This window comes from Triturus cristatus, chromosome 7 (genome assembly GCF_964204655.1).
Source record: "Triturus cristatus chromosome 7, aTriCri1.1, whole genome shotgun sequence".
NCBI lineage: Eukaryota > Metazoa > Chordata > Amphibia > Caudata > Salamandridae > Triturus > Triturus cristatus.
In genome coordinates, this window is record NC_140590.1 from 9,301,806 (window position 1) to 9,324,001 (window position 22,196).

General features: G+C 45.7%; 1 protein-coding gene across 1 annotated transcript in view; it reads right to left on the reverse strand.

Moving 5' to 3' along the window:
- Nucleotides 1-3,807: 3,807 nt before the first annotated feature.
- Nucleotides 3,808-22,196, reverse strand: part of LOC146808682 (uncharacterized) — a 145,333-nt gene continuing 126,944 nt past the window's right edge. Inside the window, exons 2-3 of the mRNA XM_085614213.1 lie at nt 5,357-5,482; nt 3,808-4,784 (exon numbers count right to left, since the gene is read on the reverse strand). Of these exons, the coding sequence (XP_085470339.1) occupies nt 4,525-4,784; nt 5,357-5,482 (386 nt within the window). The 3' untranslated portion in view covers nt 3,808-4,524. The remainder of the gene's footprint in view (nt 4,785-5,356; nt 5,483-22,196) is intronic.

Genomic DNA, 22,196 nt, shown 5'->3' on the forward strand with positions numbered 1-22,196 from the left:
CAAGGCTAGTGAAAAGGAAGGTCCCAGAAAGCCTTAGAGTTATGGAGGTAGATGTACAAAAGGGGGATGATGATGATGACGAGCCACTCATCACGAACATCACTCCCGACCCAAAGGAGATGGAGACCAACATTATTACCCTATCAAAAATCACTGTGAGAGATGTAGCATTCTTACCACCAACACAAGTAACATCAACACGACCTCCAGCTTCCATATTTGCATTTGCAAAGACCCGGAAGGGACCTACATCCAGCTCAACCACCACCTCAGTAGGTAGGGGTAGTGTAACTGCACAGAGTCAGATTCCAGGCCCACCCTCCAGTTCATCTGGTATTGAAAGTGGCACATCCAGCAGCGCCAGAAAGTTCTCCTCCCCAGTTTGGGACTTCTTTTCGGTTAGCAGTAAGGAGGAGAACAATGCTATATGCTCAATTTGTCAACAGGTTGTTAGGCGGGGTAAGCTTGGTACAAACTATGGTACCGGAGGCCAAACAAGTCATCTCAAAATACACAACAGTATCCAGTGGGAGGCTCACCTAATTCGCTTAGAACAAAGTAAAACTGAACCCATTGTTGTTGTTGGGGATGAAAAATTAGGGGAAGATATGATCGCAGTGGAAGGTGAACAAAAGGGAGACATTTCTAGCCCTGTCCCCAGGAGTGTAGTGGTACCGCCAACATCCTCAGCAACATGTCAGTGGCACCGCAGTAAGAGCCATACTCGGAGTCAGGCTGAGACACCAAGGCAACCGAGTACTGCAATGAAAAAAAGTGCGTCGTTGAGCCTGACTGGGTTCAAGAAAACAGCTGCACCACAAAGGAAAATAATCCAGCCTACCATTGAGCGCATGCTTAGGTTGGAGGGGCAGTACGAACGCAACCACCCAACAGCACGGATGTACGATGCGAAGCTGGCTAAAATGTTAGCACTGGACCTTCTCCCTTTTTCATTTGTGGAAGGGGTGGGTTTCCTTGAATTTGTGTCAGCCATCTGCCCTAAATGAAGGTTCCCAGCCGGTCCTATTTCGCCAGAGTTGTTGTTCCAGGACTACATCACGATGTGCTGGAATTGGTTGGATAAGCTTTGCAGCAGAGTGCTGTTCACAATATCCACCTGGCAACAGACATGTGGACAAGTTGCCAAGCCACTGATTACATGTGCATCACTGCACACTGGGTCTCTTTTGTGGGGGTTAGAGATAAGCTATCTGAAGTAGGTGCTGTTGACACAGCTGAGATTTTTAATGCTACTCGGAAACATGCAACTGTATCCATGTTCGCCATGGAGAAATCTCATACTGCTGTAAACATTTTGGAAGAGTTTCACAGCAAGGTCTTTGAATGGCTGCGCCCAAGAGGGCTTAAGATTGGTTTTGTTGCCACAGATACTGGCAGTAATGTACTTAAGGCCATGGAGCTTGGTTGCTATTTCAGACTCCCGTTTTTGGCGCACTGCATTAACATTATATTTCAAGACTTTCTGAAAAAAGAAGCCATAGTCAGCAACTTACTGACCACCTGCCGAAGAATATACACTCATTTCAGCCATTCTTTTAAAGCTCGGAAGCAGCTGAGGATCATTCAACGTGACTATAGAATGCCAGTCAAAGCACTCATCCAGGAGGTGGCAACACGTTGGAACTCAACTTATTACATGCTTGACCATCTGTTTGAGCAGTGCAGACCAATCAATGAATATGTCATGCGAAGAGGGGATGCTACTGCGAAAAGCATGATCATTGAGATGGACCAATGGGGCCTAGTTAAATGCCCGACTGAGATGCTTCTTCCTTTCGAGGTCTTCACACGTGAAGTCAACAAGGAGGACTGTACTATGGGCTAAGCTATCCCATTGTGGCACATGCTAGAGCAACAGCTGAAGGAGGTGTCTGAAGTGTACAAAGGTGTAGAGGAAAAAAAAGAAGCATATGAGTTGGTGGAGAGCTTATACCATCGCTTAGCTGACAATACAAGGGTGCAAATAATATTTTGTCACCAGAACATTACATGTGTGCCACAATTCTGGATCCACGGTCCAAATCGGCACTGAACAGTAAGACATTAATTCCTTTTTCAGAAGTGGATGTTGCCCGGTCCAAAACTTGGATAGCTGAGGCGGCCAGTAATTTTGAAAATTAACGGCTGGTAATTAAAAGTCCGCTACATAAACCCAGAACAAGTACTGCAGCAGGGCATTCGGCGTCAAGTTCAACTTCGGAGCCTGAGGGCAGTGCGTTTGGCTCAAAACACTCACCAACACTATCAACAACAGCAAGAACCAGATCATCAGCCACAGTAAAATCGTTAAAGGATTGGCATTTACAGCAAGGACTTGCTAGGTCCAGTGCTGATGCAAAGACAAAAGAGGCCGAACAAAGTGTAGCACCCCTGAACATTGAGTGGATGGTTTAGGCCTATCTGGATGACCTAACAGAGGTGTACATTGATCAAAACCCATTGCGGTATTGGAATGGGGAAAGGGGCCAATGTCCACTGCTCAGCAGGCTGGCGATAAACTATCTGGCTTCGCCTGTCACAAGTGTCTCTTCTGAACATGTTTTCAGTGCTGCTGGTTCCATTGTGGAGAGGTTAACCATGATCAAAATGAATCAGCACTTTATACCACCGAATTACACAATACATAAATCAACGGAGGAAGATGAGGACAGCGGCTCAGGTGACTGAAGAAGTGTGTTATTTGATGATTACCTACTTCGGGTTGAACCCTCAGAGTTTGAGGACGAGCTATACTTCCCTGACAATTAGGCTTGCATTTCTTATTGTCTTCCTCCCTTATTTACTTTTATTTGTGTGTCTGTCTTTCGGGTTCGAAACTTCAAATCACAACAAATCCATCACCACCCTCTTCTAGTCTTTTTATTGCCATATATGAGTTTCAGCTGTCTGCATTTCACAGTCCACTCCTCCGAGTCCTGCTCCTCCATCCTCCTGCATCACCCTAAATCCATTGCCCTCAAGCCAGATGATGATTGGCTGTAGCATAATAAAAAGTAAAAAGAAAATCTTGCCTCGTTAAGTCCCTCCAAAAGGAGTGGAACATGATGATGAGTACTATAGCTATCCTCCTTTCTGAGCCAAGAGAGACTGCCCATTAACTGAAGATGAGAAGGAACAGGTAATGAATGATGCCATGCATTGGACGCTGACTGAGTGATTTGTGGTGTTGTTTGTTGTGCATAAAGTTAATTAATTGTGTAGTATTATCTAATCTACACACTAAAAGTAGATCAAGGTAATGTTTCCATTCTTGTTTTTTAATAACAAATTTGTACTTCTACTGCAGGCCAATCCATTGCATTTTGAATATGGGAAGGGGACTCAATCTGTACACTGCACACACTGAATTGGACAACACCATGATGATGACCACAGTGACATAATATCTTCGCAGTCACCCAGTATGATCGGAGATGATTGATGGAATAAGTCAGGGCGTCATGAGTGGCATAAAAAGGTAAACAAGTCAACAACAACCACAGCAGACCTACATGTCTGTGTAGTGGTGGAGTTGAGTGTAGTGGTATGACTGACAGCGGTGCATTGATTTAGTCACTTAATTTGGAAAATGCTATGTTGCTGTATATGTGCTTTGTCTGACTCTGTCAAAAAAAGTACGCTAAATGGAGGATGGGTCAAAGGTGCCGTGGGCCTGCTCTGTCCTGTTGTTGTTGTTGTGGGTTATGCTGGAAACAGACTAGAGTAGACATGATGTATCCATGTCACTTCTGAAAGTGTTCTTGTTGCACTCCACCGTAATTTATGCATTTTTTTTCTACTTGATTTATCAATATCCCTTTTGTTTTTCCTTCTACAATTACAGGCTGGCCCTTACCCTGTGCTATACTAGGAAAAACAACTCACACTTACCATACCAATGAATCTACATCTGCCAGGCAGGCAGTGGCGTCACCCAAGATTGATGGACGGATCGTCCATGTAAGGGAGGACCAAGAAGAATGCCGAGATGCAACTCCCCTTTTTGACCAAGATAACATACAGTAACAATATCAACTTTCATCATCTTTTAAATAATTTGATTCATGTTTTGTCTTCAATCATTACTACTGTGTGTTGTTATTATTATGTTTGCTCTCTGCTTATAATAATTCATCCCTACAGCTATTTTTGAATTTTCTTTGCTATCTTTAAAAGTAAACCCGGTACAACACAAAGAAACTGTATGTAATTCGGGTCTCTCTGAGGGAAGACAGGCAAGGCAAATTGCATAATATACTGCTGCCCTGTACTGTCTAATTGTCTAGTAGTTGTTAGTAAGTACTACTTCTCATTAACCATCAAGCTATCATCATCATGCATGCATTTCCTTTTTCTCCCTTAACAGATCTATGGATATGGTCGTCTCCCAAGATTGTGTTTTGTTGTTTGTCCATGCATACTCTTTTTCTTTGTCAAACCTTTACCAAAACCCTCCTCCCCAACCATTCATCAAACCCTAACCCTCTTCCCCCGGGCTGTGTGATTTATTGAGGTGTGACTAAATTAAATGTACACCAATAATTGATCACACGCTTGCTGGGGCGGATGTGGCAAAAGCACTAATTCAATTTCAAAGCAGGGAGAGGATCTTCTTCTGCTTGCCCACCCATGCTCAGTGTATTCAAAGGAACCTAATCCATCCTCATTAATTGCCCGCATTGATTGGATTTGCCACCGGTATTCCGTTTGAATGGCCTCCAGCTTCCGGCGCCGGGCCTTGGCTGCCAACTCCTTCCTGTCTGGTTTCCCTTTGGAAGGAGTAGCTATATCAAGAAGAAAAAACAAGACTATTGTAAAATATACTCTTAGCAAAGCAGTAAGACAAATTCATTCTACACATAGTGGCACAGTAGCACTAGCAAGCACAGTACATAACATAACATTTGTGGTATGTATCTATCCTCCCACTTCCTAGGCCCCTAACATTTGTGGGAGTTTCAGGCATTCAACCACCTATGCATCTGATTCTTATCAGCCACCTATGCATGCATGCATCCCACGTATCCTTCTCTACCAGTCATAAATATTAAATCTCGCCCGTCCTTCCTCCTTCCACCCTTCTTTCCCTTTTCGCTCAACCCATCCATCAAGGTCATCTGATCTGACTTTTAGTCTTCTTCATAAATCTTTCATAGCTGAGTTGAAGTCAGATAGAAGAGGCTATTGGTTACTCAACAGTACACTCCCGCCGCTAATGCTATTGCTAATGTTAAGTAAAGGGTGTCTTTTTCAACCATTCACAACTTCTTACTTAATAAGTCTCAACAGTACAGTATACAGTATACCCTTGCAGCAAGTGTAATGTCAATAAGTAAGGATTAGGAATATAACTTACCACCGCCCGTCACTGCTGCTGGCTCACCCCCTGCAGCTCCTCCTGCAACTGCCGCATCTCTTCCTGCACCCTCAGCGTTCACGTCGCCTTCGCCGCTGGCCCTGGTACTGGTGGTCGGTAGTACGCCTAGAAAAAACATTACACATTTTTTAGATGCCATATACACCTCCCCCTATTTTTCACTAGCAAGATTGAAAAAAAAGTTAATACATACATATACAACATACATCACTAGTACAAATCAGGTAGTAGATTAGACACTAGTAGTGTTATATGGTCCCTAGGGTCATTCTAGTCTTTGCTAAGTTAGGCTGAGCCATTCAACCATTTTACCTTTGTGTCTTTTATTTTTGCGCACGTTACCACGCAGCTTGTTGTGTAAGACGCCTTTGAGCCCACGTAAGCTCATACTGCTACTGTCTCAGCGCTGCGTACAAGGTCGAAAAACAAGTCACTTTGTTATGGAGTTCTGGTGTTAGTCCATATTGCTTATCCATAAAAATGCTACACTTTTTGGCACGACTGAGAAATGCTCGCAATAGACTAACGCGCACCATTTTTCTCATAACAGACGGAAGATTCCCTTCTACGAACCAGAGCTTTGCAGAGCTTATGATGTAAACAGTACCACGGTTCTTCTAAGGTGGGGGGTCCCCAGAATTAGCTTCAGAGATCTTCAATTATAATTTTATATAAACTATATTCCTACTAAGGGGAGGGTGGTTCTTCCACCACAGTTCAGTTATCATGATTTTGCCTTTTGTCTTCTATGGACTTGTAGTTGTAAGTGTAACTAAGTGTAACAATGTTTATTGTTTTAATCTTATGCCTTTTGCTGTTGGTGCTGCAATATAGAACAACGTACAGAGCTTATCAGTTGAATATAAACCTTTTGAACTTACATAGACTCGGTGGTATTTGGTGTGGACTTACACGAGTGAGTGAGAGAGAAAGGGTGTGCATTTCTTCCGCGACTGAGAGGTCGGGAGTGTTGTGTTCTGGTTTGTCTACTCATTGGGTATCTTGGGGGGGTTCGGAGAGCTAATGAGACACTATAACTAGCCGGTCAGGGGATTGTGGTGGGTTCTGATTGAGGTGTGAGGAAGGTCCAACATACCATCACCAACATCCTATTTTCTTGTGCAAAGTTCTGTATGTGCAGAATCCCTACAACAGTAGTAGTATGTCCTATCCTATCAATTCAATTTCATAAAGCTTTATTCGGAGCTTGACAAAAAGTCCATAAAAGCAGATCATACATAAAACATCATTAATATACATAGACTATTAACAATCATAAGTCATAAAAACTACATCAATACAGTTTAAAACAGACAATATAAAAAACAGAACAATATCTATTTAAAAAATAATACTAGGCCTTGCCTTGATAGCTCTAAGAAGAACTGTAGCAGTAAAGAAGCAAACATCGGGTGGAGGATTAAATATCAGTTTCAAAGCATCTTTTACGGTTCTGACACCGAATTTCTTGAAGATAGGCTTTAAGAGATCAGTGCGATAGTTACCATATAGTGGACAGAACAGTAAAAAGTGCATAGTGCTTTGTGCTGTAGTGCCATCACAAGGGCAAGGACCACTAGGGTGTTTTTTGATAGTAGGAAACGCCACTAAGTGGTGAACAATCCCAAAGCGCAGTCTAGTAAGAACGAACCTGTGGGAGGGTCTAGTAACAAAGCTCAAATAAGGTTGATAGCCCGACAGCTCACAACAGCTGTCATAGAGCATACAGGTGGATAAATTGCTACTGACCCTCAAACGTTGCTCGTACTTTAAAGACAACCAAACAGATTTCAATTCGCTTTTGGTCAGACTGTTGGCAGCATAACAGTCCTCAAATAAATTAAGACCATATATATCCTTGAAACTGTTCAAAACATAATTTACCCAAGGGATCTTTAAATGATTATCAAGGGACAGACAGTCCTTGATGATGGCTCTATTCAAGGAGGTCTCCTCCTTTGCCCAAATGGCACGCCACAGCAATAGAGGTCTATGGGTGACGGTATCCGAAAGATAGTGAATTCCAAGTTCCCTATGCACCAGGTGAGTGGATACTGAGATTGGCAGGCAGAGTAGCCGCTTTAAAAACAGGTTTTCCTCTACTTGTAAATTTCCAGCCGAAACATGCCCCCATATACCTGCCCCATAAAGGGCGGTTGAAAGACACCTCATCTGGTAAATTTTCAGCATATCCCCAATCCGTCTGTCCCCTATCTTAGAAGCAAACGTAAAAACCCCGTGAGCGCATTTCGCCATTCTTGCTCTAACGTGGGTGATTTCGCTGGACCAACTACCTGTCTTGGAGAAGGAGATACCCAGATAGTTAAAAGTATCGACCGTCTGAACCCTATGCCCCTCTATAAAGAAGGGATGGGGTTTTTTACGGCCCTGGCCACATTCCATGACAAATGTCTTTGATTTGTTGATAACCAGCTTCCTTTCCCCAATAAACATGGAAAACCTGTCCATGAGCAGTTGCAGGCCGACAGGGGTCCTAGAGAGGAGAACAGCGTCGTCTGCATATAGTAACACTGGGATATGGGTATCAAGTATAATTGGGGCATCGGCCCCCACAGTCCTTAAAGCAGAGTCAACCTCGTTAATAAAAAGTGTGAAAAGCAAAGGAGCCAGTACACACCCCTGCCTGATACCACGTTTTACAGAAAACTTCGGAGTACGCTCCCCACCTGGACCAAATCGTACGCTAGAACTGAGATTAGCATAAAGCCTGGCCAGGAAGTAAACGATGCCCTCCGGTGCCCCCATTTCAAGTAGTGTCTCCCAAAGAATCTTATGGTTAACCATATCGAAGGCACTACTAAGGTCTGCAAAGCAGAGAAAGAGGGAACCTTTCTTGGCCATAGTGTATTTCCCAATAAGTAGTTCTAGGTTGAGACACTGTTCTACTGTGCCTCTACCTTTCCTAAATCCGTATTGGGAATTAGCCAGGATGTTATTTGTTTCTGCCCATTCTTCTAATCTAAGAAGAAGAACCCGACTCATAATTTTCACGGAGGAGTCTAAGAGGGATATAGGGCGGTAGTTCTTAGCATCCCCCTTCTCCCCCTTCTTGTAGATAGGAATGATAGTGGATTCCTTCCAAGTAAGCGGGGCACCGAGACTTACAGCAGCATTAAATACTTTGGTCAGTAGCGGGCCCCAGATCTCAGGTTCTTTTTTATAAACATCAACCGGCACACCATCCGGTCCCTGAGCCTTCCCTCCTTTGCTAGCGTTGATACATTTCTTAACCTCGATAGGGGAAATATCAAGGGGAATTATTGGCCAGATCCCACCTCCAATTTCCATAAGTTTATCAGAATCAAAAATCAAAGAAAAGTGAGAGACCCAACTTTCCTCACTGACATTTGCCGACAGAACAGGTGTATCCTCGTTCCTTAAAAAAGGGCTATTGACGGTAGCCCAAAATAGAGAAGAATCAGAGGTTTCTGCGGCCTGGTCTAGCTTATCCCAGGCCTCACGCTTCAATTCCGCCTTTCTTTTAGATACTGCTGCCCGATAAGTAACCCTAAGATGCCTAATAAGGTTTGGGTCCCTCTGTTTAGCAGCCAGTGCTACTTTAAGGCTCTTAAGGGCGGCAGTACTTGCGTGATCAAACCACCCTTTTTGCTGATTTAAATTGCCCTTGTGTTGCTTTGTAAATTTGGCTTCGATACAATGATTAATATCAACAAATTTATGTAGGATTATATCTGTCAGCTCGTTGCTTGCTAGAATAGCATCAATTTCCTCTAAACAATTTGCAATAATTGAATTAGACAAAAGATCTGCCTTCTCCCCCTTCCACCTAATTCTGGTTCCGTTGAGTCTATGGGGTTCAATGTACTCAACTACACATGGTTTAGGGTCTGTGTTGGCCTTCCAGAGAACCATCTCCATGGTCAGACAATTGTGGTCGCTAATTAAGTTGTCCACTACCATAGGGACTAAACACCATGGGTTAAGGCTGGAGGAGGTACAAATGAAATCAATAACAGTGTTTGCGTTTCTGCCCTTAAAAGTGGGTAGAACTTCACCAGAAACGCCCCTCCCATTCCCCAAAATCTCCATATCATATGTCATCAAGATTTTGTTTAATGAGTCCCCGTATGGGTTATGTGGGAAATGGGCGGCACCATCTCCTCGACCATTTATGAAACCACAGACTCTATGGGCAGAGAATAAACAAGCAGAAATGTTAAAATCCCCCATCCAAATAAAGTCAAAGACAATATTATTATCTGTTACAATTTTAGCCAAAGCAGCCTCCAAGGCATAAGCTACCTGTTGCCTAGTATTATCAAAAACATTATTATAAAAGTTAATTAAAAGGATATTTCTATCCTGCTCCTTACAAAGCCATAGTATCTGGGAATGGGCCCCCACCAGAACGTGTTTCTTGACAGTAAGTGGCACATCAACCGAAATCAATATCAGGAGGCCACCCTTGGCTCTTCCCGAGTTAGAAGCCACAGCAGGTAATTGATATGAAACAAAACCGTTATAATTGATGGGGTCCAGACTCCAGGTTTCCTGAAAACATAAAATTTTAAAAAGGTTGATAAAATCAGACCAACCTAAGCATTCATCCTTGTGTGATAGGCCCGCGACATTCCAGCAGGCAATAGAACATAAGCCATAATTAACTGGGCGGACTGGGGCATTCAAAACAGACCTATCCCTTCCGGGACTAACTAGGCTATCGTGACCACAAGCCACAGTAGGATCTAGATGGCTTACACCAGGATCAATAATAATGCTAGTTTGTAACTTAGGGTCCATATTAGAGCTCTTTTTACCCAAATTCAAGTCCTCGTTCCCTGCATCATCTATGGCGGGCTCCAGTCAATCATTAGAGTCAAGCCCACTTAAAGGTTGGAATCTATTAAAGGTAGGGATAGCGGGGGCAGCGCACAGGTTCTGGGCTCTGGGCCTACACCAATGGTGCTCATCAGCAGACTGAATAACAGGTTGAGTAACATGGTCCCTATAGAAATACCCGAGGGGCCGCAAAGAGATGCATTGATCACTCACAGGTAGAGATGCGGCTTTAATCAGAACTGTAGAGGTAAGTTGGGGGTTGCGGAAGTTAATGACTATACAGTCGCCTTCACAGGTCTTGCGTGATTTGCCAACCCAGTTGGTTCTCCTAGTACTTAAAATATCTCTAGATAGGGCTACGGGGAAATCACACTGTCGGTGGAGCCAGTCCACAGTCTTATTCTTTAGTGACGAGTGAGATTCCCCGTTTACAGGATTGCCACCTTGCCTCTTAACAGGTGGGACATTCATCAGGACAGCTACAAAAGGGGCACACGTGGGTGGCAGGTCCGGTTGAGGATTACTGTGTCTGGGGATGTTAGCAGTGTGACCCGTGGAATCCCCTGAAACTGAGCTATAGAATGGTTTAATCGAGTCCAGCGGCTGAGAAGATGATTTAGGGACTACAGAAGACTTTCCAGTGTCATTTCCTGGTCTGCAATCGGAACTACCTCTCCCACCCAACAATGAGACTGTGTTAGGGGGAATTAAGGAAGTCTCATCAGACACCACGATACTATCAACAGTGTTCGCAGCAGGTCTAACCTTGGTGAGAGAGTCCAAGATGCCTCCCAATCTGACTACTTCGTCAGTGAGAGTAGTAAGTTTAGTCAATAAGGGTTTAAACAGAATATCAAACTTGGCATCTATAGTATTAATTATAAAATCCAACTGCTCTTTATCAAGGGTGACCTTAGCTCCCTCCATTGGCACAGATTGAGATGGTAACTTTTTCTGCGGAGCGGGATCGTTTTTCCTAACATGGCGATTCCCTCCTCGCTTTGGCTGGGTGGTTTTACTAGTGTTCCTGCAAGTGCGGGTTAGTCTTTGGCTTCTAGGTACTGGCTGACTAGGGGTTGTTGTATCTGTAATAATAACTTGGCCTGATTCGTGGTCATTTGTGGGCTCAGGGATACCACCTTCCAAACTAGAGGTATCCGTTAAGGTTCCCTCATTCATGCATTCAGTGAGTAACAAAGATGTGTTAGGGTCCAGATCAGAAGGAATCTCTAGTGCCGGCGAGTTAGACAGGGGGGGTACCGAGCTTTGCGACCCCGGGCGGCCTAAAGATCTCCTTCGTTCTTGATTAATTTTATCGACCATCTTAACCAAATAGTTGTCCATGGTTGAGGTCGGGACTACTGGCTTAGCCTTAGGCATAATAGCTTTTAGCCGGGACCTACACCCCACTACAAGTATTGCTAACACAGACAGGGAACAATATACCAATCTATTTCGTTTAGAAAAGTACGTACAGCCCACAAGCACCCTGATAGAATGATTAAACAACACACCGGCAGTCCGGCCAGGCCATCCCCTATCGATGAATATAATAACACAAAGAAAAATAACCCAATCTACTGCCCCCACCTACCCCCTCCTGTCCCGGACTGTCTCAGACTGTCCGCCCTTTGTCCGGGCGCCAGCGGGTTCCGCGAGCAGTTATAAAGGATTTGAGCTTGGGGCGGTCCTCGGCTCAGGTGCGTGCAGTCAGGGAGGAATGCACAGGCTCTTGGGAGCCATAGTCCGTTCTGCGGCCTCTCACCCCCTTGAGATCAAGGAAGATTCCACGACCAGCTTCTCCCGCAGTACCAGGGCACCAGGTGTCAAGCGCCCCCAACAGCGAAGCGGGACCCGCGCCAGCGGGTTCCGCGAGCAGTTATAAAGGATTTGAGCTTGGGGCGGTCCTCGGCTCAGGTGCGTGCAGTCAGGGAGGAATGCACAGGCTCTTGGGAGCCGTAGTCCGTTCCGCGGCCTCTCACCCTCTTGAGATCAAGGAAGATTCCACGACCAGCTTCTCCCGCAGTACCAGGGCACCAGGTGTCAAGCGCCCCCAACAGCGAAGTAAAATCTGGTTGGGCATTTTGTTGGTGGGAATTGTCGAAAAGCCTCAAGATTAAGAAGACTAGAAGTAGTAGAAGAGGACAACCCAAAGGACTGGACTCAATGGCTAGAGCTACTGGTGAATATGAGTTTTATTTAAAACCTTTTAAATAAAGAGTGGCCAACTGGGCAAGCTTAGCTACAGACAGACTAATAGTAGTAGTACAGAGAGTCATAGCAGAGGCAGTTAGAGGCAGGGATAACAAGAATTTAGAAACAGATAGTCTAGATCGAAGTAGAATTTGTAAAAAATAGAATTAGGAAACCAAAATAATAGTTTGGAAAAAATAAGGTGCAAGAAAAGTTAAGGAAATATAATTATTAATATTAACCACTGGAGGACATACTGGGGCCAGCAGCAGAGCTCTCGGCCACAGGTCAGCCCCTGGTAAATGGTACCATAGGTATCCAGGGCACTGTGACCAGAGAAAGCCTCTAAGGGTTGCAGCACTTATTGTGCCACCCTTAAAGGCCCTGTACCCTTACACACACACACTGCCTTTGCAGGCTGAGTGTCTGGGTGCAGAACTAAACAGAGAGTCGACAGGGTACACATCCCTGTGTGCCCTGCCCACTGCACACACTGCCCTGGCATACATCAACCACCCCTCTAGCTGGGTGCCCTATGCCATTGGTGTGGGCACAGGGGCATGAGCCCTGTGTCCCTACAGTGCCCAGGTCCATTCCTGGGCACTGTAAGTGCAGTGCTGCCATTTAAGAGTATATGGTGCTGGGAGATCGACAACACGAACTCCACAGCACCATGATGGCTGCACTGAAGACTGGGAAGTTTGGTATCAAACTTCCCAGCACATTAAAACCGCACTGATAACAGTGTGAGATTTAATGTACAATGCACGACAGAGGGTATCTTAGAGATGCCCCCTGAACCTAACCTACAATCCACATCTGGTCTGAGGGGCTGCCTAGGCTGTCACACAGCAGACATGTTGCTGGACCCCTGGGTAGAGAGTCATCCGCTTTCCTGGGCCTGCAACAATGCACATCCTGGGCGAGGTGCTAGGTCTCCTCCCCCAGGATGGGCAGGGGAAGCTTCAAAGGCATGCTGCCTTTGAGAGCTTCTCCAGGGCACTTGCTGTACTCAGCAACTGGCCCTTACCGGTTCTGACCCCCACTCTGGCGAGAAGACTGACCTGAAACTCCAAGAAAGGAAAGGGGGTGTGCCAGCCTCTGCCAACCTCACCCCTCAGGTGGGGGAGGCGAGGTGAAGCACATCTCCGGGCTCCCGCCATCCTGAAGATGGGAAGCCCTGCCCAATCAGGACTAGGCTACTGCCCCCCTCTCACAGGAGAGTGGCAGGATAGGGGGTGTACCCAACCCCAGGGCAGGGACCCATTGGTCTCTGCCCTGGACCTACCTGTAACGTCCCTAAATCTAGTATTTAGGGGCACCCTGAACCTTCCTTCCTCCGATTCCAGATTCCGAAAAAGCAAAGAAGAACAAGAAGAAAGAAGACCTGCCGTGCAGCTGCTAAGAAGAGGAAGAGACCAACTGCTTTGGCCCCAGCCCCACCGGCCTGTCGACCCTCGACCCTGCTGCTGCTAAATCCCGGCACCTCCTGTGGCCAGCAACCTCACAAACCCCGGAGGACCTGGCTACCTTGTGACTCTGAGCATCTTGGACTCCCACGAGCAGTGGCTCTGCTCAAAGTAAATATCTAACCCCTTGCATCAGCCCGGAACCGCGAACCCTGCACACTCTGCACCCGCCAAGCCTGGCCTGTGCTGCAGTGGATAAAGACGCCAAGGACGTCCCCCCGGTGACTGTGAACCCAAATACGGCACCCAAGGACCCCCTCGATGCTCTTGACGACGCCTGCAGCCTCAGAACCAGGGACCCCACTAACCGCGATCAACAGAGGGTAAGATTTCCCGACACCAAAAGGCACCCCTGCATCCGGTGCCCTGCGGCCCCCTGTGCCCGACTCCTGGGTACCTACCTATCCTCCAACTACCCGACTTACCTCTTGAAGTGGTGGGCTCACCTGAAGAATCTTCGTCCCTGAGCTTGCAGCCTTTGTTCATCCTCAAGCTTTTCTATTGCAATCCATTGAGCGCCCGAAGGCTCAAAAGCACCCTGCACCCAGCCGCCCGAGTGGCCCTGGTAGTGCAACTTCTACTCCTACCTACTCCCCCATTTGCCCTGAGCAAGTGACCAGGAGCCCAGCTCCCACAGCCGCCTGGCCTGCTTGTCAGCAGCCACCAACCAGGGCCCCCCTGCCTCCCGTAAGATAACATTGGGCCTAACTCACTCTGCACCCGGCTGCCCCTGTGCCGCTGAGGGTGTAACAATTGTACTTACCTGACCCTGGGAGACCCCTGAGTCTGTGCCCAGAACCTTAACTCTGCCAGTCGAGTACTTACCCAAAAGCTGATAACTCACTTTTCTTCCATAGGGTAACATTGACTGGTTTTCTCTGAAATTTCTTCTAAGTGTGGAGTTTCTAAACTTTAAAATATTCACCTAAAATCAACTGAGAAACAAAAATGGAAATACTCACCTGCTATTAGGAGAGATACCAGTGCTGGATCTTGGTGCCCAGCACTGACCCTGCAAAGGACCCACAACCGTACTTACCACTAACTCAATTTTCTCCCTTAGGAAATCATTGACTGTTTCTCTGCGAAATTTCTTCTGTGCCGATTTTTGTAAACTACAAATATTCTTTAAAAATCCTACCAACTGAGAAAACATAATTACTTACCTGTTTTAGATAGACGTTCCAGTACTGAGCCTAGGAGCCCAGCACTGGATTACAAAAGTAACGAGAACATACTTTACCCGTCATTTGAATTTTCTTCCATAGGGAACCATTGACTGTTTTTCTATGAAATTTCGTCTAAGTGTCGATTTTGCAAACTTATAAATATTCCTTAAAAATCGCCTGAGTAACTTAAACGCAGTTTCTCAACTGCTTACAGGTGGTACCCTAGTGCTGGATCTAGGATCCAACACTGACCTAGAAAAAGTAACCATAACCCCACTTACCTGCTAAGTGAATTTCCTGCCATAGGATAACATTGGTAATTTGATCAGAAAAAGTTTCTGTCAACTTCTAAATTAGCAAAATATTGCTTAAATATCACAACAATAACTAAAACGAATTTATTCACTTGTTTCCAAGAACTGTCCCAGGACTGAATCTAGGATCCAGTCCTGGAGTTAGAAAAGTAATCTTTAAAGTAATCAATTGCATATAACTTAAAATTCCCATCGAGCTCAATGTATTATTGTGTTTGAAATTGTGTTGCCTATTGCAACAAACTGTATCTATTACCTGCAAAATTCAATTGCCTATTGCAAAGTATTTAACTGAAGCATCTTATTCTGAGAAAGTATATTTTGATACCTATTGTTGGTTCTAAAATAAAACAAACATATATTTTTTTATACAAACCATTGGCCTAGAGTTCAGTTCTTGAGTGTGTGAGACCATTTGCTGACTGAGTGTGTAAAACAAATGCTTTACACTGTCCTCTGATACTGCCTTACTGCTCGACCAAGCTACCACTTTAGAGAGTAAGGTTATATCTAACTTTAGCCTCTGCCAAACCTCTGGGAATTGTGGACTCTGTACACACTGTACCTATTTGGGAACACTATATACAGAGCCACTTTCTCACACATAGAATTTAGGGAATCGTAAGTTGCGATTCTCTAAATGCTTGCGCAAAATAAGGAATCGCAATTTTTGCGATTTCGTATTTTGCGTGAGGGTATTTGCCTACTTACATTGCTCACAGCCAAATTACGATCGCAAACGCTGAAATTCTGCAAATTTCAGCGTTTGCGATTGCAATTTGGCTTCCTACATCTGGCCCTAAGTCTGCATTTCCATTTATTTTAGTCCTCAAAAATGCATAAATGGAGGATACATGCATACATTTTTGCATACACCAAATTGTTGGTTGGTTTCTGCTGATGTTCTGCTAGTGATGATAGCCTATTAACACTCACTAAACAAACTACAAAAGGTTCTGCTAAGGACTGGGGTAAGCAGCACTCAGCAGCATGTGACGTGACAGAGGATGCGTCATGCAGACCACTAAAAAATTACCAACTAATACTAATGAGTAACTAAACCTATCAATCCACCACTGTCTCTTCTTAGTGGCAGGAGGACAAAGGAAGGACTAGAGTCTCTCTCGCATTACCAAACTTAAGTTCTCTAAAGTAAACTCTTACATAATCAGGCCAAGCGAGCGCAAAGTTGCAAAGAAGTAAGATTAGTAGCGCCGAGCACCTCTGTCTTAATAATCACACAGATTTTTAAACGTAATTTACCTGCATTGTAAGCAGCAGCATTCTTGCTGGTTGGAAAAAAAAATATATTCGCAATATATAACACAGAGCAGAAGAACACAAAGTAGTAATATTAAATAGCTACTCACCAAGCCCCGGGACCTCCACTCCTAGCAGGTCCAGCAGGTCCTTCTCCCGGTCCAGGATATCAGACCACCGGTGCGTCAGCTGGCTATTGGTGCGCCGGACACCAGAGCAGCGAAACACTGCCCCGCGCACCTTTCCCCACCGTTGCCGATGCTCACGGAGCCCGGACCTGGACCCAGGCCTGCCGCCTGCTGCTAGGGTTGAGGGGAGGTGGCGCTGCACAAAGAAAACAAGTGCGGCCACCTCCGCCTCACCAAATATGGCCCGTTCCTGCACCCGTTTTGGGCGCCTCCTTCCGCAGGGAAGGCGGTCGCGGCTGCGAGCAGCCTTGCCCTTTGACTTGCCCCCACCCTTGGGCATGGTTCCGGGACTCGGGGGGGGGGGTGGAGAAGAAAAAGGAGGAATTCGAAAAGTAGGTAAAAGAAATAAAAAAAGCAAGTTATAGAAAAAGAGTGAAAAAGTAGTAAGAGCTAATAAGCCTAAGAGCCTAATAGTCTAAAGCCTAGAATCTAAGAGCCAAGAATCCCACTAGGGTTTAGTCGAACCCCCACACCTGAATAGTGAAAGTGTGGGACTTCGTCCTGGACTTGAGCTGGATACCCCGCAAGGGATAGTCTGACCACTGTCAGCTGGAGTGATGGCATGCCGGAGCTTCAGCGTCTCTGGTCAGTGTGTCTGCCTCGAAGTCTTGTGTACCTCCTGACTACTGATAGCAAAAGGTGCTGTATTTATACAGTCTATGTACGTGTGTTACCCATTATTCAGTATGAGGATGACATTGGGGATTAAGCCTTTGTACGTAGATAGGAGAGTTGAAGTATGCCCCCTGGAGAGTGTTCTCATAAATTATTCACATGTGCTAAGGATGACGTCTTAGCAATGTCGATCGGGCAGAGCTCACCCTCGTCATGAAACTAGGTGAAAGATTTAGTCCTTAAAAGGCCTCAGTCCTTATAAGGCGTACAGTTTTTTAAATTTTTTATAGTTTTATATACCGCAAACTTAACCCGAATCCAATCAGGTATCAGAGCGCTTTACATAGCACCAGTTACGTTACATGAGGACAAACATTCGGTTTTTGTTTGTTTGGCACGGGGAGATTACGTCATTTGCCCAGAATCACAGGATGTTCAGCGTCGTTACCGAGACTCGCACCTGTAGGAGAGTAGGATCTGCACTTATGTTGCCCCCACTTTTTTCTGATGTATACACTGGTTTCTGACTATAGTCTGGCTGGGTCTCTGCTAATCAGGGTCCCAGTGTCACTGATCTCTCTAAAACAACTTGGTGTGCATATTAGATGCACTAGTGATTGGATACTGTGGTACCTTATGAGCCCCTAGTATATGGTACCTTAGGTACCCAGGGCATTGGTACTTCACAGGCCTACCAGGGGCTGCAGCATGTATTATGCCACCCCTGGGAAGCATTCACAATCTGACACCACAGGCCTGCTACTGCAGCCTGTGTGAGGTAGTGTTAGCACTCCTCACTGAGGTATAGGTTCCTATATCTCACCATACACACACATATAAACCTATCAGTCACCCCTCTAGCAGGCCCTAACAATCCTGAGGGCAGGGTGCTTGGTTTACTATGTGAGGGGGTGCTTCTGCATGAGCAGGACCCCTCTGCAGCTGGTAGAGTCTATTCTCTGCTGCTGTTTGTGGATGCGGTTAAACCATATACTCTTAAGTGCATTATACCCTCGCAGTAAAAGCTAACTTTGGAATGACTGCATCAAAACATGTCGTGTTTGGTGTCAAACAACTTGGAATCATACCCCCATGCCAGTAACTGGTGTGGGAGTATGACCCCACCCTTCTAGAGGGGACGACATGTACCCACTGTACTAAACGGTAGCAATCTTCTAGAGCCCTGGCATCACAAAATGGATGCCACCAGCACAGACACTGGGCTGCCCTCCTACTGCTGACCGAAACTCGCAGTGGAGGAAGCCCAACAAAGGGTATCCTGTCACAGGGAAGTGTCACCACCTCCCAGACAGGATTTAGTGTATTGGAGCTGGGTGGGTGCACTCTTAGAGTGCTTTGAAGTCCTGCACTGGGGGAGCAGTAGGCTCCTCGGTGCATATGCCAGCTCAAACCGGTTCAGGGGCTACCTGCCCCTGCTCTGGCGCAAAACTGGACAAAGGGAAGTGGGTGTAACCACCCACTACCCTGACCCTCCTAGAGGAGTGGTCATAGAGCTAGTCCCTCCCCTGTCTTCACTATAAGATACCAAGCATTGCCAATGCAATTCAGATTAACCCCGGACGACGCTCTACAAAGAAGAATCCTGGCCCTTCGATGTTCCACTATCTCTGGAAGACTGAAGAATCTCCCTTGGAGTCAAGGAGTGACTCCCCTGCTTGGCAGGCACCAGTAACTTTGATCAATGGTTGCAAACTTCACCGCTCCCGCCAGAGTCCGAAGTCCCTGCATCCCCTGAAGTGGATTTCCTAACCTCTCGATGGCCATTTTGAGTCCCCAGTGAAGCTGTGGCATCTGGACCCCACGAGTGATGAGGAACAGCAATACCAGGGAACCGTGCACTGATTTTGAGTGCAAACCCTAAACAACGTTCTACAAACTTGTGCTTTGGACCATCTGTAGTCTAAGTCCGTAGCAGGTCTGGTACCGAAAGTCAGCAGCCTACCCCGTCCCGAGTGACCGTGGGCTCCTGTGGAACTTTTCCTGCAAAGGCATCTTTGCAGTTGCTTGCCCGTTAGCTAGTGACTCACCCGAAGACTTTCTCATCAACTTCAAGGGCTCTCCTGGTTGCCCAGGGCCTGCCCTTACTTACCCTCGCTGGGCAAGTCCATCAGACCTTGCTGGTCTGCATCACCGTCAATCTTCACTTCACACAAGACTTGCAGTTGCCAAGATTTGTTGGCTCCAATCCGGTTGCTGACACTGTCATCAGCTGCAGAAGTTGTGGCACCCTCCGAATCCAGCTGCTGGTCATCGTCGATCTCTCCTGGACCTCGTGAGCAAAGAGACAAATCACCATCGATGACCTGAAGCGACGCAACATCAGTGGTCATCCATCCTGCTGGCCACCGGTCACTGGCAAGTGACTTTGAACTCTGTCCCCTCAATTTTCAGGAACTCTTCAACTTCAATCCATCTTCGGATTCCATTGGACACCTCTCCAGTCGTCACAAGCAGCAAGTCTTCAGTGATCTCCATTGAAAACAGCATCGCGACCCGACACAAAAAGACACCTATGCACCCGGCTTCCGTGGGTGAGGTAACTTGTGCACTCTGGTGCCCAAATGTGTGTTGGCCCTCGAAATACTTACCCTGTAAGTGGCTTGCTTGTTGACTTTTCCGAAGTGCCCTAAAACTTTAAATTACAAACCGCGACTTGTGTCATTGAAACCAATAGGAAACCCGCGGCTGTGTTTAGACACTGCACGCGTCTCCTGTGGGCTGATTACTTACCCGCTAACACTGCAGAAGTGAAGCCCCAGCGATTCCCAAGGCCCTAGGCCTTTTCATTTTGCAAGTCGAGTTTGCTGAACCATTTTCTTAGAATATGTCTGGTACGCCCCTAGGGCTACAGCCATATTTGTGCTTAATTTATTGAGAAGTGTTGACATTTGAATGTGTATCTGGGTTCTAATCTCATAAAGAGATTAGTAGAGTGTATCTAAGAATAAATACATATATATTTGATATATATACCTGTGTGGTGTCCTTTTCATTTGGTAATTCAAGAGATTATAAGGTAAAACAAGCTGCTTTACATTCCTCAGAGACTTCGCCTGAAGGCTGCTCTCCACATCTACCACTAGGATAGCTTTCCTTAAAAGGTTGTCTTAAACCTATCTACCATAAGAGTCGAATTGTACTGGTGCAAGGTGGCCACTATAACTAGTGACCAGCATATGCCAGGCCAACTTCTCACAGCACCCAGTTCCCCAGGTCCGAGGTCAAGCGCCCTAGCCGTTAGGCCAACTCCTCTCCCCATAAGGCATTCTGTCCTTATTTGGAGTTATGTCCTTATAAGGCTCGTTCATATGAAATGAAGGGGAGATGATGTAGGGAAAGAGTACGATGTTCTCTAAACCTATGTCAGGTTACCGATATGAAATATAACACCCACTCCACCTTAGACTTAACAATAATAATACACATTCTTAGATACACATTTATGACGGTTTCAGTGCATAAACATTGTCAAGAAGTTATTTAAAATGTTTCTAAAAATGTTTAAAAATCATTTAAAACAAGTTTAAAAAACGAGGAAATAAATGTTCTTTGGTAAGGTTTGACTTTTTGTTTTAAAGTTCTGCAAATCACAGTTTTAAATGAGTCAGATCACACAAGTTGAACTACTGTAAGCGTACTTAGAAGGCCATGCATATTGAAAGTGTCAATTTGCAAAATTATTTTGAATAAAGGAAAAGGAAAAAGTTCCATATTCGTTCCCAGCACACGGTGAGCCAGATTCAGATTAGAAGTCCTGGCTGGGAGACATAACATTATCGCTGCCTGCTACAGCAGGGGACAAACATTGCAATACCTCGCATAGCACTTCAAGTGTGCACAGATGAAACTCCTCGCTGTCAGCAGCTGTTGTGAAGGCAGCCGGTGCCGGTGCTGAATTCGATACCTCAGTGCCAATGCTGGAGCTGAAATTCAATTCGGCCGTGAAAGGTACCTGCGGTTCCTCAAGGAAGGCATGTGTCAAAATGGGAATACGCTGGGGACAGAGTCATGCATGGGACCACAAGGGCTCCAGCCTGGAGTCTAAGTCCACTGGCGTCTCCGTGTCAGGTGTCAGACAGATGTCTAACTCGCATTCTCCTCCACAGAACAGGCATCGGAATACAGGTATGATGCAGTCAGTAAAGACTGATCTGAAGGATTAGAACCAAGAAGCACTCAGTTCTCGTAGGCGAGGTGCACCCAGATGTAGTACAATGCGCTCACAGCAATATCTCTCCAGGAGAGCTTTTGCAATCTCGCTGGCGGATGGTCCGTCCATTGCACAGCAGGTAGACGATAATCAGGATTCCAGCTACAGCGAGCAGGATCAGAGGTAATCCATGAAAATGCTTCCAAACACAGAGTGTATGAAGTTAGGAATAACTTCGAGGATTGTCTGGAAAGTGCTAAGGAATCTGGACACTATGGTCTTAAATAGGTGTATAATGCCACTCGTATGTTAAAGATACGATCCACCATTTCTACGAAATGTAGGGGGAGTTGGTGCGGATTAGTGCTTGTATCTCTGTCGAGGTCCTTGCTATTTGGAGCTCAAAGGTTTCTCGAGTGGAGGTTAATGGCACGGTTTGTTGTAAAAGCATGGCTTTCATTCTGCTCAAAGAATCAAACTGTATCAACGAAACATTCAGTGACGGCCAAATTGGTGCCTCCCTGACTGTATTTGTCAGAGGAAACCATACTTGCATACAGCAAGTAACCCTGGTGTTCACGGTGACCAGATATGCGATGGCCGGGAGCATCTACAGCAA